A 19187-nucleotide genomic window follows, 5' to 3' on the forward strand; every position below is an offset into this window, starting at 1 on the left:
ATTTTGTGTTGAAAAGTAATATATATTTGTTTATTCATTCATGCATCTTTCTAAAAAGATTCTTAGAAGCCACACCCATTTATTGGACATTTAGAATACTTTACATATTGAACATGTATAGAATGCTTATTTTACAGCAAGTGTTAGGGATTCCCCTGAGAAAAATAAGCAAATAATTGCAATATATTAGGAACCATAAATAGAGTTATTTGAGTAATAAACTGGAGAAACAAAAGAGGAAGGGGAATCAGATATAACATCATAAAAAATAGCATTTGAAGTGAGTCTTAAAAGCTGAGAATTTTTTTATCAAAGACAGGAATAAAGAAAGGACATTCCAAGCAGTGGGAAGAGCTCATGTTATGGGGCTGAAATATGAGTCATCTCAGGGAGCTACAGTGCTAGAAGTTGAGAATGGCTAGAATATAAGATATAAGGAAGACATGAACCAAAGGCCTTTACGCATACTGCTGTCTTCGGGTGAAGATCTTCAGATAGAGCATTTTCCACTTCATATGTATCTCTCCCCCCCCACACACACACATACATCCCTACCTTTTGCTTAGTTAGCCTTATTCATCCTTCGTATTCAAATCAAAATTCCTTGTATCGGGGTGGCTTTTCTTGACCCTTTAGTGTAGTGTGGGTACTTTCACTGTATGCTCTCATAAAACCATGTTCCTTTAGAGTGGTTTTCTTAATTTGTTTCTATATACATTAATATGATTAATTAGTAACCGTCTACCCGATTACATCAGTGGCTTTAAGAGTTTTATTTTAACCACATTCATAGGAAGACACACATTAAATAAAGTATATAGTACATGCTAATGATGTACACACACATATAATATATACAATACATACAAATATACATATGCACACATGTAAATAAAAATAAACTTCATGAAATAGGATTTATCCTTACTATGCATGATAAATATATTTTCTATTTTTTCTCATTTAAAAAAATTGTTTACAAGTTGATTTTGGAGCTCACCTTCTCTTGTGACTAGAAACAGTGTCTGGTTTTACTCCTGACTCTATCTCAGCACCTGTGTGACACTTGGGGCATAAAAGACAGTAGAAATTTAGTGAATGAGTGAAAGAAATGAAGAGCTTTAAAAGATGTTAGTATTTTTAAAGAATGATTATCCCCATTTTTATCAACAAGAAAACTGAAGGCTAGAAAAAAGTTTAGCAATTTGCCAAAAATCCTGAGGCTAGTAAGAGGCAGAACCAAGAGAATGAGTAAGATTCGGATTCAGCTTTATTTTACTCTAAAACCAGCAAATTTCCCTCCTTGCAAAGAAGTAAAAAGAGAAAATGTCTAGGTTGCTGCTGAGAGATGGCGAGCTGGTAATACCGTTAGTAGAAAAATAATTTGAAATAAATGTATTCACCTTTGAGATGCATCGAGGGCAGAGCTCTGAAAGGTAACTGAGTTCTTATCATCTACAGTAAGAAAATCTCAATTTCCTTTAAAATACTGCAAAAGTAAGTGGGGGAATAGATGAAACAAGATTGGTAAAATGTTGATAATTGTTGAAGCAATGCCTTCTATGTTTGTTTAAAATTATTCACTTAAAAAAAAGTTTTTAACAAAGAAGGACCCATGAAAACAGCATAATAAGAATAACTATGCAGGAATACTGTTCTTTTTTTTTTTTACCAGTGAACACTGAAAATACAATAATAATTTAAAAGCACACACACACAAGGAAACGGAGAGTTTATTAACTGAGATAATGTCTGGGGAGCACAAGAGCCAACATCTTGTACATAGAAGACACCCAATGTTAATTCTTGTGTCTCTCTCCACAGTAGGTTAACCAAAGCCATCTGTGCAAAAAGAGTAGCTCATTGTAAACAGTATTGTTTATAAGCCTTTAGTAAAAATGTGACATTGTAGTCACATAGAGAAATAATGAGTTTCATATGTCCCTTTTAAAAAAGGAAAATACTTTTTATTATTTATCAGCATGATTGCAAATATAATTAAAATAGTTATAGAGAAAGTGTTGTCTTTTCTTTGTATCTGTCTCAAACCTTTGCTATAGGCAGATAACACGGAATTAATTGTCCTCATCTTAAAAGTCATTAGCTAGGCATTGCCTTTTCAGTAGTATTGGTCTGAAATCCATATCATCTATGAAGAAACCCCTTGGAATGCATTTATCTCTTGGAATATTTTTATCCTATCATTACTGTATCGTATGTAGAAAAACAATGGATAAGAAGTTTTGGTGGGTGGGGTTTTTTTTCTCATCTTAATTGCGAAAGGGTTTCTTCCCATTTTAAAATAGTGGAAAATGTGATGCAGCGCTGCCCATGCATTCTGATTCAGAAATAACATTTTGGCCCATTAATATATACACACACACACATACACACTGTACTGGGAATTAAGGGCTGGATTTTAGTCCTAGCCCTACCACTAACCAGAACTTGTTCGATGTACTTAACATTTTCTACCTGAGTTCCTTCATTCTATGATTCATTATCTTCAAATGTCAAATGAGGAAAAGAATGTATGTTTTTCCTACTTTACTGGGTTATTATGAAGATCAAGTGAGTGGTAAATAAGAAAATATTATGGAAAACTGTACAAGTTATATAGAAAATGGAAAAATATTGATCTATATAGTGATATCCGTGATCTATATAGTGATATCCATTTTAGGAGGGTAGGCAAAAAAGAACTTCCTACTTTAAAAGTACATGTGTAAATTATCAAGCGACAGGAAGACTAACCATATCAAAGGGCACCAAGAAAGAGCACAAATTAAGAATACTTCTGTGGGTACTTGTGAGTTTTGGATACCACAGATCAAACCAGGAGTAACAAAGCCATTATCTCGTCTGGGAGATCAAAAATGTATTCCATTTTCCTGAATCCTTATATGATCATTTGAGTCAAATTTTAGAATTCCAACACTAGGTTTTTATTCCTTGCTATAGGTCCATTCTGATGTTTGTTCTTGGTTCTGTTCATCTCACAGCTGCTGATGGCCCAGGAGATCGTTTCATCATTGGGGAATCCCAAGCTGGTGAGCAGGTGAGGTTCATAGGCCTGACAGGTCCTAAAGATTTCAGTTTGCATGGACTTTCAGGATCTAATTCTAATTTCTACCATCATTGTAAGGGAAATCTTAGAGAATCATTAGACAGGTTATTAAAGAGATTAAGGGACAATTCCCATTAGAAGAACCAGTTCTTCCTTAACTGAAAGAATCTTCATCTATTGATGTATGGCTTGTGTAGGTCATATGTCTCACAGACATGCCAACAAACATGTTTGAGCCCTGGGATTGGATGGTTCTTTGTTCCTGTGTAAACATCAATATTCTGAGTAGAACTACATTCCAGAAGTGTTTTTAAAATTACATGGAATGTTTAGGGAACTGCAAATAGTTTGTGGTAGTCTCGGCCTAGAACACATCTGGATAGGCAGCGGCACATTGCTAAGGACTTTGTGGATTTCACAAACCTTATTTGCTAGCTAAGACCACGAACTGTTCTCAAGAACTAGGAGCTCAAGAAAAGTTGTGAAATTTAAAAGTTGCCAACTTCTTGTAAGTTCTTATAGAAGTCTAGTGGGAAAAAGAATATCAAAATTATACCCAAAAAATGGGTGGTTTTTCTTTTAATTACCTGTGATATCCTTTTAACTTACATATCATACAGATGAGTCAGATTGCTCACTTATTGAAAGACATACACGTGAGCATTGAGGTGCCATTGCGTACACTGAGAAAGTGATTTACAGAATGGTTTCTTGCTGTACCAAAATAATTGGTCTTAAACAGAGTGTGGTTTGGTCCTATTGATTAGCACTGGACACTTTCAAAGAAAATATTATTTAATTATACAATGCTGTCATTGGACAAAGCTCAAAAACTCCAGTTTAATATAACCATTAAAGAAAAATCAATATTTAAACTTTTTTTATATAAAGCATATAGGTATATCAATAAAGAATTAGTTACTAGTCTTAACAGTTTAAAAGAAGTAATTATACTTCACATATTGCTAGAGTTTGTCCATTGATTCAATTCAAGTGCAGTTTATACATCTACTCTAAATGGATATATAAATGTCTTTACATATCTAATAATATCTTTTACATTGTATTTAATATAAGTGAGCTGGTAGTGATCTTTCATTTATCATTTAGACTAGTCTTGGAGAGGTGCCAAATTTTTTATTTAATAATCACACAAAACACTTCTTAAGTGTTGATTTAAGTAAGAAGTAGAAAAAAGTACACATATAACTACAGTAAACCTTAAAGTATATTTACAGTATATGGTACACTGAACCCAACTAAATTAAGGTAGGGCCTCATGCTAACATACTTCAGCTTAAGAAGCAAAGGCCCTGAAACTTACTTTAGGATTTACTTTTTGCCTTAGCCAAAAAAGCGCTTTCAGCAAAGGAAGGACCTCATTAGGCCTATATTAAATGCCTTTTTTCCACAGGCTCAGAAGATTGTTTTGGCATTAGCATCTCTACTAAAAAACACATGTCATATCATACCTTCAGTGTTTTTCATCAGAGGTGACTGTACTACAAAAATGGTCATATACAGCATATTAAGAGATGTACCAGACAATAGGTAGTAGGAGGAGGAGGAGAAGTATCTGGGGTTGAATATTAAAGAAGAAATTTGAGTGTATTGGGCCCTAAACTTTTCATTTTAAATCCTATGCATTACCTTGGTAAAATATTACATTAAAATACAACAATTTTGAATAAGCCTGGAATGTCTTTTCTTCAGAGAACAGAATAAGGGGATACACAGTTCAATCCCAAAAATCCCCTTCACTGTTTGTGGGAGAAAAGCGGGGATAACACCGGAGGTGTAAACCACAAAGGATCACAATTCAGGCAGTTGTGATAATGACATTATTTGTGTTCATTTATTCATTCCAGAACTATTTATTGGCTACCAATTTTGGGCCAGGTACCTTCTAGGCTTTGGAATGATAGAGCAATAAATATGCCTGGAAAGGGGTGATTATGAAGATTGATACAGGGACTATATCCAAGATGCAGGCAGGGTTAAAGGAAACTAACAAAGGAATGTGAAGCACTCCAAAGTTAAGAGTGAAACTCTATTACCACCTCTTAGTCTGAAGGAGCGAAGGGAAAGAGTGGAACCTGGACCCATGGAGATTCATAGCTATGGGACAGGGCCACCCCTCAGCAGTAGACGTGAGACAGAGCCTTCACCTACAGCCCAGCAGGGAAAGAACAAAGGGAATATAAACTCGACTTTTCTCTTTCTTCTCCCCTCTAATCTCCTTTTGGCCCCTCACATTGGCTTTACCTAACCAGAAGCCGGTGATGGAAACCTGGTTGAAATAGTCCATAGAGGTCAGCCTTTTAGGCCTTAGCTCAGGATAGTACAATGATGTGATCTGGAGAGGCAAACAGAAAATAAAACAAATACTCGCCTTTTATCAGGCTTAGGTAACAACCTAAACAGAATGTAACATTGCACTTAACACTGTACCTAACACAGAGTAGGGTTCAAATAATATCATTGGTGATATTGTTTGTAGTGATAGTACTGAAAGCAGCTTTTTAAGGCTGTTCTAAGAAGTAAATGTCCACTTTTATTTCAGTTGTATATCCATTGGAGAGGTATATTTCCTTAGCTATTTCCTAAAAATTATTTTAATCTGTTAAAAGACATAACTTAAAAGATACCATCTTCATCATTTTAAGTGTACAGTACTGTTAAATATATTCACATTATTGTGACCTAAATTTTAAAATAAATACTTATGAGGCAGATCTTTGTAATATATTTTTATTGGGGAATTAATATTATCTCAGAGTTTTATTTTGGGAGAAATCTGAAGCATTTTTTCCCCAGTTCTGACCTAAAATATGGCCAATGACAAGTGACTTTTCTGAGGCCTTTTCTTAGACCTATTAGATGGATCTGACAGAAATACACTCTTCCCTGTGATAGGAGAAGTTTGCCGGGCAGGCCCCGTGGTCAGTCCCCTGTGCCATTCAGACAGACAATGAGAACTTTGAATATAGTGTTTCACCTAAATCAGTACAGACACTGGAATCATTTTTAAATTAATTATATTAACTAGACTTTTTAATATGAATTGAAAGATGAACTAATATGTTTTAGAAAGATTTTCAAGACCAATAATCTGATTTTTCTGACTTGCCTATATTTAACCAAAAAGTTTAGTTATAAATTACTTTTCTCAAATATCAGAACTTTAAGCAATGACTAACGTGCTGGTTTTTCATAATTGTCATTCACAAAAATCACATTGCATGGCATTTTTTTCCTTGATTCTCAAGTCACTTTACACATATTAAGAAAAACCACATCATTTGAGTGAGAGACAGTAGTGGCAAATTTAAGTGGCAGTTCTTCAAAAGGAAAACAGAGCACCAAGAAAGATATCTATATAATGGTCATTACCATAAATCAAGTTAAAGCCTCTTGGTGTGAGTGAACCTGTTTGGGGGTAGCTTTCATTACTTTGGCCCAAAATGAATAAGACCATAAGACTTTCCTTTTATGGTTTGTTTCTTAAAATGTAACATCTCCTGTAGGAAAATGTTACTTTTCCTTTGCAGCAGTAAAGTAAATCAGCTCTTTCTTACATGTTCCTATTTCCAGCCAACTCAGACAGTAATGCCTGGACAAGTCATGCGGGTTACAACAGGTGCTCCCATCCCCTGCGGTGCTGATGCAGTCGTACAAGTAGAAGATACCGAACTTATCAGGGAGTCCGATGATGTACGTCATCACCAGGTCTTATCACTGCATTCCTGCAGCAGCATTTTAAGTTATGCTCATTTTCTGCAATGTTTATGAGATCAACCCAGTGTTTTTGGTTATGTGAGGAGTTTACAATGTACTGTATGGGTCTCCACTAAATAAGGAATTGCCTTAGGCTTAGGAATTGCCTATAATCTTTTGTTATAGGAGATGTTTTTATGATCATCACTGTGATTATACCAAACTTTGAACCACATTTGTTCAAAAAAAACTTCACATGCAAACAAGGAAAGAAACTGGCTCAAGATAGAAAAGCAGAGGTACTAATTGTTGGCATACCTTCTGGCTGAGAAATTTTTTAATTGAAACTACCTTCTGATAAAATGTGAAGGAGAATTTAATAGGAAGAATTTAACAAAGAACACTTGGGCAAGTTCTTGAACATTTCACTAAGCCAAACATTTGAACCAAGTGGCACTCAGCTCTAGTATCTGTACTTCGGGAGAATGTGTGCCACCAAATGACAGCCTGGAAATATTAAATTCATGCCAGTTCTCCCTCTGTTGCTCGAAATGAAGGACATTGGGACCCTTTTTGGTCTAAGCAGGCCTTCATTTCACTGAAACCAGTGGCAATTATTGAAACCAGAGGATCAGCCACCAGTCAAAAAAGTAGTTTCAACTGAGGTTTTAATGACTGGTTATCTTAATTGCTTTGTGAAGAAGTTTAAGATAGCTCATATTTTAAAAGCTGGAGTTAATAATATTCCCCTGGTCCAGCATATAGTAAAATTTGGCTATGCTGAGAGACAGCCACTTTTCTTGACCTGGGGTTTTTTTATGTCATCTTCCCACATGTCAGGCTTATAAAATCACCTCCTGGAATACAGATCACATTGCTTGCTGTTAAAACTGTCAGCAGATTTATTGCCCTCACAGAGCATTGAAATGCAGAGCATGTGCATCCTCGGACTCTGCCAGATGACAAGATGCAGTCACAGTGTCACAATATTGTTCACAGCCATCAGTAAAAAAACTGATGACCATTATTACTTTACAGAGATTTACTACCAGGCAGATGATCAGTCCTTCACTGCAATGTCTACAGATAATTTGGGGACCTTGGAATAGTATTGCAACCATGGTTCTTCGGAAAGAAGAGATAAGTTATCTCCTTACACGTTCACTGCATCTATTAGTGTAGCCAAATATATACACAGGGTGGAGCCAAAGTAGGTTTACACTTGTGAGTGTGTAACAGTTTATCCTCATATTATTTATTGTATTATTTTCCATATGGACAACTATAAACCTACTTTTGCCCTGCCCTGTACATTTATAATTAGTTTTCCTTGAGAAGGCTACTTATAAAGTAAGACTCAGTATTTTAATTGGTATATATTTTTTAAAGTGTGAAAATACTGTATTTATTCCTTGGCATCAAACCTTATTTAGCAGGAATCTATGATAGAAAGTCATCATGTTCAAAGGGGTTAGCAAATGATTTTCTGTTTCTCTATATTTGTATATATTCTGGGCCTGTCTGATGATAAAAGCATCTGAGGAGCTAAGTTTTATTGATCAGAAATTCTATCAATTGTTTTATCTGAAATTACAAAAATTCCTCTTATTATAGGGCACTGAAGAACTTGAAGTCCGAATTCTGGTGCAAGCTCGGCCAGGCCAAGATATCAGGTAAGTTCATAGTATATAGAATGTGTTGCTGACTTTTGTTCCTACATGATTTTGAACTCAGGAGAGCATGGCTATTATAAATCCACAGCTCGTCAGTTAACCATTAGCTTTCAGGGTTTTAACAAGTAGGAAAGTGAATTTCCTGAATTCTACATCCCATGTCTGCCTTGCCCACATTTTCATGGAGATGGTAAAGGCAAATGAAATAGTCAGAAGCAAAGATGAGACCACTGTCCTACCATGAGTAGAGCTTATACTTTACATTATTTTGCTTACAATGGAATATGTTTACCCTGATTTCATTCATACTAATTTGCTCAAATCTCCTCGTGACAAAGCTACACTTCTACCACCCCTATGTCAAGAGGCCAAGGTGAATGGACTGATGCAGACACATAACTAGGACCAGCCTAAGGGGCCCAAATGGAAATTATTCCATAGATGTAATCTCATTAATATTATTCTCCTCACCACAAAACTAACAAGCTATAGACTTTTTATCACTAATGCTGTATAATTTATTTCCTTATTCAAAGAATGTTTGCATTTGGTGTTTTCGACAATAATGTGGTACAAAGCAAATTTGTAAAGTAATTTTCAAATATGAAGTACCATATTCCTGTTTAGCAATAATAGATACAAATCCTGTTTCTGTCTTCTATGATATTCAATATTTTTAATTTTAAAAGCATGGAGTTTTTAGAACCTCTTCTTTTCCTTATTCTGCTCCTGCCTCATCTCTTGCCATTTTTCTCCCCGCAAGTGTCCTCCTTCTCTGACACTAGCATTTCCCTCTGAGTTTAGAAAATATTACTCTTTCTCATCGTGCTTATGGTTTTGCTTTGACTTTCAGACCCATTGGCCATGACATTAAAAGAGGAGAATGCGTGTTGGCCAAAGGAACTCACATGGGCCCCTCAGAGATTGGTCTTCTGGCAACTGTAGGTGTCACGGAGGTTGAAGTTAATAAGTTCCCGGTGGTTGCAGTCATGTCAACAGGGAATGAGGTAAAAAGGAGATGGCGGAATGGGACTTTCAGATAAAAGTATTTCTGACATCTGTGTTGTATGTAGAGCATTGTGGATTATAGCTATTACCACATTCCCATGACAGAGAAATAAAAATTGGCTTCAGGATAGTTCAAGTATAGAATAAGAGAAGGAAGAACTAGAAATTACATATAAATAGTTCCTTTCACTTATTAAAATAAAATATTGTAACCCATGGCCTTTCTACACACACAGTACAATATAAGAATGTTGACTGATAGCTGTAGATACTCAGCTGTGCAAACTAAGTGCTGAGTCTATTAGGACAATGAATTGTGCCCACTCCTGTGTGATATAGGGCCCCTCTGTGTAGGAAATAGTTCAGTGAATTGGGATACCATGGCTAGCCTTCTTCCTGCTAAAATTCCATGTGATCTTTATCACTAGGAAGGGTTTGATAATTAGGGGTTTTTTTCCCCTCTAAAGATAGCATCTCTAGTGGCATGCTATTTAGAATATGTCAAAATGTCATCTCACCCCTGATTTAGGAAGAGGAATTTAGTCAATCTTTTTCTGAGAACTCTTGAAAAGTTTTCTATTCCTGTTCTGCTTGGGTTATACAAAAATTCAGTTGGAGACTCTAATGTCAAATTAGGAATACTGAAAAGTGAATCAGCTGGAAATTCAAAGCCCAAGATGAAAATCAGAAACTATTGGTATTTTTTCAAATTAATTTCTTTAGACCTTGCTATTTATAGAAAGATTAACAGGATTTCTTTCTCTTTTCCTTCTCCTCTCCCTCCTCCTCCTCCTCCTCCTTTTTCTCCCTCTCTCTAGCTTTAGCTTTGTTCTGAAAATAAGTCATTTGTTACTATTATTTTTAATCTTTTCATGTCTTGGGAATGAACATTTTCAAGGCTCTCTGTATACCCTTATAGTTCTTTTGGAAAGAATAAAATATTTTGTTTTGCTAATGGAGAGGTAAATCAGCATTCTAGATTTGCTTACTTCCTAGTATATTTGTACTAGTCATTCCCTAAAACTAGTGATTGACCCAAAACATTCTTTTCAGTTGATTACATAGCAATGGTTTTAATTTCCCGAGGACCAACTGACAACTATGTTTAGTGTCAGAAAGTAATTTATTTTGAACTAAATGAACTACTCTTATTTGTGATTTATTTATATGTTTTGCACATCTAAGTGAGAAAACTAAATAAAGTGAACAAACTCATAAATAACTAGTTATTAGGCAACTTTGTTTCAGCTATATTTCTTGTATTCTTCCTATTGCTTTTGTAGGGCTGGACTAATATTTGCAGTTATCCCCATATATTGGCAATATTTTTAAATCTATCTTTTATACTCTTTTATAAGCTACTCACTGCTGGTAGGGAAAGGTGATGGGGTGAAAATAGAGAAGAAATTTACATTATGAAATCTAAGGAAGAATTTGTAGTCCCAGTTTCCTGATCTCATAGACTTGATAATCCTTGGAGAGGCTTTGATAGATTCTGTATGACCTCCCTCCTCTACTTCCTCTGGCCTGTTGTATTCATTGTTTTCCAAGGAAATAATGCTTATAAATTCTATAATCTGTGGTTTGACATAGCTCAACATTCCTCCCCTATTCTAATCCCAAATTAGCCATTATTATGTTTCTCTATGATCCTGTAGTTTCATTCAACAGATGTTTATTGGGTGCCTCTGTGAGTGGCACTATACTGGAAACTGGGGGGACAAGAGAGAAATAAAGCATAGTATCTCTCCTAAAGGTTTGAGATCCTCAGATAGCCAAAAACAATAGAAAAATATTATTCATTTATTTTCAGAGAGGCTAAAAGAAATTACACTTGTCTGTCACTGTGGCAAGTGTATTTAGTCATTCATAGCACAACTCTCCTTAAGTCTTAGTTCTGATTTCCCCTGATGTTAATGGCGTCACATATGTCTGCTTCTTGAATTCGCTGTGGTAATTGGTAAGCAGAACAGTGGCCTTAGGCAAACCGAAGAAAGGCACACAAGATGTCTGTGTATACCATATTCAAAACCTGCCCAATATTTTGTGACTACGTGAACTTGTTCAGGATAAGGGAATTATATCAGAATCTGGGAAGCACAGTCATAGACCACAACTACCACAGTGTAGCCTCTATGGACCCTTATTGATTTCAACAAACTGTGTATGTTAAAATTTAGTTAATGCTATCCAGTAATTATATAATTTTAGGCATATGTTTCCAAAGTCATGCATTTGTTCAGTTAATATTTTTGAACAATTAATTAAATGCTGGAATTCCCACCAGGGGTTCTCTTTTCTAAACATCGGACTTATGAGATGTAAATACACTGTATTGTGAACGAGTGTACTTTGATATTGGAAAGGAAACTCAGCATCAAGCAGGACAGCAGCAGGCATTCTTCAGTGGGACCAGTCTTCTTGGCAGTCTACATAGCCATCTAAGAGTATCTCCTCTGTCCTTCAAATGACGTTCAGGTGCAAGGGAACAAGAATTTCACTAGAAGAGTATGGGAGCCACCAACTTAGGGGCTCCATGTCCTACATAGGAATTAGTATTCTTGCAATCTTAGGCAGCTTCTAGGGTCCTCCCGAGAGAAATTCCCAGTTACAAGGCTTACCACATTGGTGGAAACCCAATGCTATAGTTTCCTACTAGGTATTTATAGTTTATGTGTATAATAGTTCCTTCCAGTACATATGCAAGGTATTTTTTATCATTTTTACCATAGAAATGTTGCCTAGTAACAAGCGGATGTTTCATCTTTATCAAATTTTCAGGAGAAAAGAGTTATAAAGTCAACCCAAGGTCAATTTTATCCGTGGAGATGGATAAATTTTTCATTAATCCTTTACTCTGCAGATGCATTATCTGTAGAAAAGTAGAAACCAATAATAAAACTGACTGCAGATCAGTCTGCTTTCTATTATCACCATGCACTGGCAGTTTTAAACAATACCAATGGTAAAATGCTCCTCTCTACCGGAACAGACCACTCCCATCATCCTTTCCCCTTAGTAAGCTGCTGTGCTGATGATACCAGGCACTGTTCTGACTGCTGGGGATATAGCAGCATGCTATAAATTTTTAGATGTTAACTCTGGCTTCTATGTGGTATAAGGAAGGAAAAGGAAGAGAGCAGAGAGACTAGTTAGAAGGATCTGCAATACTCCGGCAAGAGATCTGGGCCAGAGTGGTAGCAGTGGAGATGGTGAGAAATAATCAGATCCAGGATATATTTTGAAGATAAAGCCAATAAGTTTTGTGGGTGAGTTCAAAGCAGGATATAAGAGAAAGTGAAGTGTCAAGACTAACTCCAAACTTTCTGGTCTGAGCAATTCTAAAGATAGTTATCATTTACCCAAATGAGAAAGATGTAGGCAGTAGAAATCAGAGATTCTATTTTGGACATGTTAAATTTGAGATACTTATCAAAAATCCTAGTAGAAATATTGATTAGGCAATTAAGTTATGTAGTCTTGAGCTTTAAACCTGAGCATTAAGAAAAAGAGCAGAGCTAAAAGTGTATATTTTGAAGTTACTGGCATACACATAGTAGGGTTTTCCTTCTTTTTTTTTTTAGGATATACATAGCATTTAAAATCTTGAGACTAACCAACGTCACCTAGGAAGCACGTATAAATAGAAGGCAAGGGATGCAAGTTTACACTTGGGAGGCAGTTGTACGTGTATCTTCCTCCTCTTCACCAACCTTTCTGTTTCCCAGTTGTCTTCTCTAATTTTGACTCTTGATGACAGCATCTCTTTATTCATAAAATACATTCTTATCCTCGTTAAACTTTAGATAGTGACCTACAGGTCTCTAGACTGGGCAGCAGTTGGCCAGCTGCCAGTATATTCAAGAAGTCAAATTGCATGCTTGTTATCTACCAACCTATAGTACTAGCAATAATTATTCCTTTAATAGATGCTGGTCTTCTAGTTTTTAAGGTTCTGTTTCAGTTCCCTTCAGCCATAGTTTATAACTCATTCCTTCATTCAAGTTTTCTCTCTTTCTGTTTCATTTCTTTATAATGTTCTTGGCCCCTGTCAACAGCAGAGGCTGTGCAAACAAGTTTGAACTTTAAATATGTACGGTCTGTCTAAAATCTTTATGTAAGGCTATTTGGGGCCTTCCACAAGCAATTGCTGTTATAGAGCTAGAATCTTTAAATCCTTTTCCCCACTAATAAGAGAAAGAATAAGAAGTAGAGTACTTACTAAGCCCAGAGCTGCTATGTGCTTTATAACTAAAGTAACACTGTGAGATTACTATAATTACCCAGAAAATTGACGGTCAAAAACAAAGCAATTTTCATAAAATATTTTGTGTAAGTGCTGTAGCCTTGTTTCGTAGCTAAGTTGTCTCCCTGTAATAACTTTCCCCACTATGCCACATGCTTCCCACTAGAGCTTTCTTAAATTTCATTTCTCCAACTTTTCAATAGAAGTCTCTGAAATCTATCAGGTTAGATTGTGTATTACTTGCTTCAAGCTATATACTTCTTGTCTAGATTGAAGACCAGGGCTCACTACTTTAAAGTTGCCTCACTAACACTTCCCGTAAATTCACATCTTTAATTTGTTCCTTGTTTACTATGTTAATACCAGAACTGATGACTCCATCCTCCACCTACAATTTTGCTCCCAAGAGGAAAAACTTACTGAAAAAAATTCATAAAACTGAAATTACCACTGCAAATTTCTGCCATTTAATATCAGCCTGGCACCTACGAGTTGCTCAGTAGTTCTGATGTAACTGTCTTGTTGATTTCCTGGTACATTCCTGCAGTAGGTAGTTCATTTATGCCTTCGACACCTCCTTTAAACCTCAGCAGCAGCCCTACTTTCTCACTCCTGCCAGATAACCTCACTGTGACTTTTATGGAAAAAATAAAGCTAAAAAATACTTGTCAAACTGAACTAGATGAGGGTTCCCTCATTGCCTTCCCTTTACCTCAAAATTTTCCCCATTCCTTTAGCTGTCTTTCCCACAATCTGAAAAGAAAAATTAGGACAAATTTAATCAGATAACCAAGACATCCTGGGAACAGTATTCTTACAACAAACAAAATACATATGGCTCACTTTGGCGTAAGTGCTAGATGTGTTACCATAGATGCAGAGTCCCCCAACCAAAGAGGCTCAAGAGACCGCAGTGAAGTGCAGTGTAACCAGTATGAAACTACCGGTGGCAGGGAGTCCTGCCCAGCTCTTGGTGGGAGCCCAGTGACCGTCAAAGTCCTAATATGAGGGCGACCAAGGAAACTGGTTGATCATCCACAACTAGATACATGAGAGTTTCCGAGCAGGGAGAGCACCACCTTGACAAAGTCTCAGTAGTGTCTCAAAAAGGGCAAGTTACAGAAGGATACCTATGGGATTTTGAGAGTTTGTCATGGGGTGGGTTTAAGGTAAAAGTTTGTAAGTTTTAGGCAGAAACTAGTCAGATTTTGTAAAATAAGTGAGTTGCTGAAATACTCTTATCTTTACAGCATATGAGTCCATATTGAGACCACAACTTAACCATGGTCTCAATTTGTTCAGTCTTATGTTGGAGCATATAGGTCTGAAGAAGCGTCTGTTAAAACAATTCGACTTAAGGTAGCTTGAGTTATATGGCATGGTTTGATACAGTTTATCTTGCAAGTTGCTGTTTCTGTTTTATTTCTCAGAAGGAAGGAGTTTATAAACAAGACAGTGAATTATAAGGCCTTTACAGAAACTCAGAGGTATTGAATGCCTGAAATTGGGGGATGGGCAGTATTGATAAGAGAGGGAGTGAAAATATTGGGTCAAGGAGGATATTGATTAGGATGCTCTTAATGGTTGAGACATTTGAAAAGATAGTGGACTGCAAAGGCGGGGGAGAATCAAAGACAAATGTTTGAAAGCTGAGAAGACAGTGGTACCACTGACAACAGAAACAGGACATCAAAACTGAACGTGTGGTAGCTAGGAAAGTAACAAGATAGGGAGACCATGGGTTATGTTTTACTTCGTTTTTCTTGTTCATTCTAGAATGTCAAGTTCTTTCTAATGAAAGTTTAGTTGACACACGATATTACATTAGTTTCAGGTGTACAACAGTGATTTGACACCTCCATACCTTATGGAGTGAGCACCGTGAGAAGTAACCACCTGGCACCATAAAAGTTACTATCATATTACTGACTATTCCCTATGCTGTACTTACGTCCTCATGACATATTTGTGTTACAAGTTTGTACTTTTGCTCCCCTTCACCTTTCTGCCAGTTGCTCCACCTCCCAATCCTCTGGCAGCCATTAGTTTGTTCTCTGTATCTATCTTTGAGTCTGTTTGTTTTGTTTGTTCATTTGTTTAGGTTTTTTAGAGTCCACTTGTAAGTGAGATAATACACTATTTGTTTTTCTTTGACTTACTTCACTTAGCATAATACCCTCTAGGTCCATCCATGTTGTCACAAATGGCAAAGTTTTATTCTTTTTTCAAGGATGAGTAATATTCCTCTGTGTGTGTGTGTGTGTGTGTGTGTGTGTGTGTGTGTGTGTGTGTAAAACTTCCTATATATCCATTTATCTATTGATGGACACCTAGGTTGCTTCCATATCATGGGTATTGTAAATAATGCCATGACAAACACATGTATCTTTTTCGAATTACTGCTTTGTTTTCTTTGAATAAGTGCCCAGAGTGGAATTTCTGCGTCCTTCTTTGTCTCTTCTTTTAGCTCTTGTTTTAAAGTTTATTTGTCTGGTAAAAATATTGCTATCTCAGCTTTCATTTCCATTTTTATGTAATATCTTTTCCCACCCTTTTATTTTCAGTCTCTGTGTGTCTTTCTATCTGAAGTGAGGCTCATGTAGGCAGCCTATGCAAGGGTCCTGTAATTTTACCCATCCGGCCACCCCATGTCTTTTGGATGGAGCACTTAGTCCATTTACATCTAAAGTGATTATTGATAGGTCTTCTGTTGTGGTTGGGCCACAACTGCCCTGAACGCACTGTCGGGAGAGGCTGGTGTCTGCCAGGCTGGCTGTGAGGCCTGGCTGCACCTGTTGCGGGCATGGTGGTGTGGAGGGCAGCCCTTAGGCGTGTCTGGCCACAAGGCTCAGCCCCAGCTTGCTGCAGACCCACTGCTGTGTGCTCGTGCTGACTGAAGCCACCAGCCAGGTGTGGCAGGTTAGGAACCACTTTGGGTCCTGTGTGGGTCCTCAGGGAAATACCGAAGTAAGGTGAACAGTGTTAGCAAGGTTAATGGAGAGTGTCAGCAATGGCAGCTGCCAGCATCAGACCAGGTAGATGGAAGGAGAGTAAAAGGGGGAAATAAGTAATGCCCACCAGCACTTCAGACTCTAGAGAAATTTCCAACAGATCCCCGTCCCTCCAGCAGATGCCCTAAAATTAGTCAGTGTATCACCTTTACATGTGACCCAAGTGCTTTTCAAACTGCTGCCTCTGTCCTGAGACTTGGGAAGAGTGCAGCCTTAGTTTCCTGCAGCCGTTTGGCTCTCCCAGACCTAACCCCTGCTGGTTTTCAAAGCCAGATGTTAGAGGAGCTCCTCTTCCTGGTACAGGACCCCCAGGCTGCGATTCTGACACCTCACTCTTCAGGGGCAGACCTCTGCCGTTGTGATACCCTCCCAATTGTGAGCCACCACACAGGGGCAGGGTGGGTCTAACTAGACTGAGTCTCTGCCCCTCCTACCTGTCTCAGTGTGGCTTTTTAAAAAATATGCATAGTTGTAGAAAATCTTTTCTGCTGGTCTTCAGGTAGTTCGCAGAGGTAGTAACTATTATATAGTTGCAGTGTTGGTATCAATGAGAAAAAGAGAGCTCAAGATCTCCCTAGTCTACCATCCTGAACCCAAAGCCTGGAGCCTTGCTCTTCAAAGGCAGTTTAACTTCTCTGTGAAATATTGTTCCTTGTGGTTGGTGCACTGTCCCTACAACTACTTTGTATCTTATTTCTTTTGTATTTTAACTGTAATAAGTTTCAGACATCTTTCCAGAGATGACCAGAAGTATAATACCAGAAATTAAGATTCAGTTTTAAAGGGGAAGGCATATTGTAACTTTTTTCTGTTGCAGAATATTCAGCTTTATAATTTTCCATTCAATTCCTTATGCCTTCTTTGAAAATATTTAAAATACACTATAAATCCCAATCCCTCATTTAACTAGCTGTTATTTCATTATGTCAGTTTTACAGACAGTAACTGATTTTCCTATGATCTTTAATTGTTCTGTTATTTCTGGAACTGTTTACAGCAAAATAGGAGCATGAATGACAAAGAAAACACACTAATAACAGAGGAATCTTACTTAGTTGGTGGTCTGTACCATGTTGTGGAAAAAAATTATATAAGCACACAGTTTTCTATCTGAAACAAGTTATTTCATTAATGGAGTTAAAGAGCTGCAAGCCCTGGCCTTTATAAAATTATAATGACTTCATTAACAGTATGTTAAGTGAGATCAGAAAATTAATCTATACTAACACTGCAATGACAATTTTTCAAGCTCGGCCAGTGACTAATAATGAAAGTGGGTTGCAGTGTCACACAGCATCTGATTAAGTTAGATTAGTGCAGTATACAAAGAAAAGACTCCCAGGCGACACTAAGTAAGACAATCAGAGTTTTTCTCCAGCTATTACAAGAGGACAGGTTGTTGCAAAGCTACTACTTTTCCAACATAAAGCTAAAGGGCCGGCCACATGAGTCAAAAGGAAGAATGAAGGAGCTAGAGGTTATTGTTTGGGAGAAGTGAGATATGCAGCCCCGAGTACTGGCTTTATGAACAGCCTGAACATCTAAATGTGCGGGCTTGCATTCAACCTCCTAAGATAATATTCCAGATTTTCCTCACTTCGAGTATGTACAGTTTTTTCCTTTTATATTTCTGAAATCAAAATGCATCTTAAAATTAACATATAAAACTAAAGTTGTGTGTTGTGCGTGTGTATGTGTGTATGTAAGGACTCCCTGCTCTTAAGTATTTTACCATCTAATATGGCTAAATCCACGTTCACATTAGAAACTAATTTAATCTATACAAGCATCTAGGAGTAACAGTATGAGAACAATTAGGAGGGAAATAGGTGCTCTTTCAGTACCATATCATAAAGAAAAGAAAGCACATCACTTATGATATATTAATGGAGTATTCATTATCTCAGTTAATCCTAACAACTACTACAGTAAGGTAGTTATTATTACTATACCATGGTAAGCAAAAGTAGGTTTACAGTTGTGAGTACATAAGACAGTTTATTCTTGTATTATTATTTATTCATTATTGTACTATTTATCTGTATTATTACTATAAACCTACTTTTGTTCACTCCAATATATTATAAGTGAGGAAATTAAGTCATAATATGTTTGTGCAACTTGAATTTGAACCTTATCTGAATCCTGGGCTCCTTCTACTCTGCTACAACTGTCTCACTGGAACATCCTAACATAGAAGAAGCTTCTTATATTTTCCTTACAGACATATGATATTAGACATTAAATCTCTAAAGGGCAATTCAATTCAGAGTTCATGGCATTATATTTATAAGTAAGGATTACTTGTTCAAGTTTGCTAATAAAGAGATAAGACGTCTCTTTCTCCTTCAGATAAGTTTAACTTCTTAGGTATTATTTATTCCATTTCAGAAAAGAGATCAAAAGCTTAGAAAAGATAAATGACCATTCTCTTCAGATTCGAGACTATCACGTCACACAGTCTC

The 19187-nt window shown here is 36.7% G+C and overlaps 1 protein-coding gene across 4 annotated transcripts in view; it reads left to right on the plus strand.

Annotated features, from left to right (window-relative positions):
• Positions 1-19187, plus strand: part of GPHN (gephyrin) — a 447008-nt gene that overhangs the window by 375798 nt on the left and 52023 nt on the right. For all 4 annotated transcript variants that reach the window (XM_053673316.1, XM_053673315.1, XM_053673317.1 and 1 more), the window contains 4 exons: positions 3003-3058; positions 6662-6781; positions 8399-8457; positions 9311-9464. In XM_053673316.1, the coding sequence (XP_053529291.1) occupies positions 3003-3058; positions 6662-6781; positions 8399-8457; positions 9311-9464 (389 nt within the window). The remainder of the gene's footprint in view (positions 1-3002; positions 3059-6661; positions 6782-8398; positions 8458-9310; positions 9465-19187) is intronic.

The sequence above is a fragment of the Artibeus jamaicensis genome, unplaced genomic scaffold (assembly GCF_021234435.1).
Source record: "Artibeus jamaicensis isolate MK-2021 breed Jamaican fruit bat unplaced genomic scaffold, CSHL_Jam_final contig_851, whole genome shotgun sequence".
NCBI lineage: Eukaryota > Metazoa > Chordata > Mammalia > Chiroptera > Phyllostomidae > Artibeus > Artibeus jamaicensis.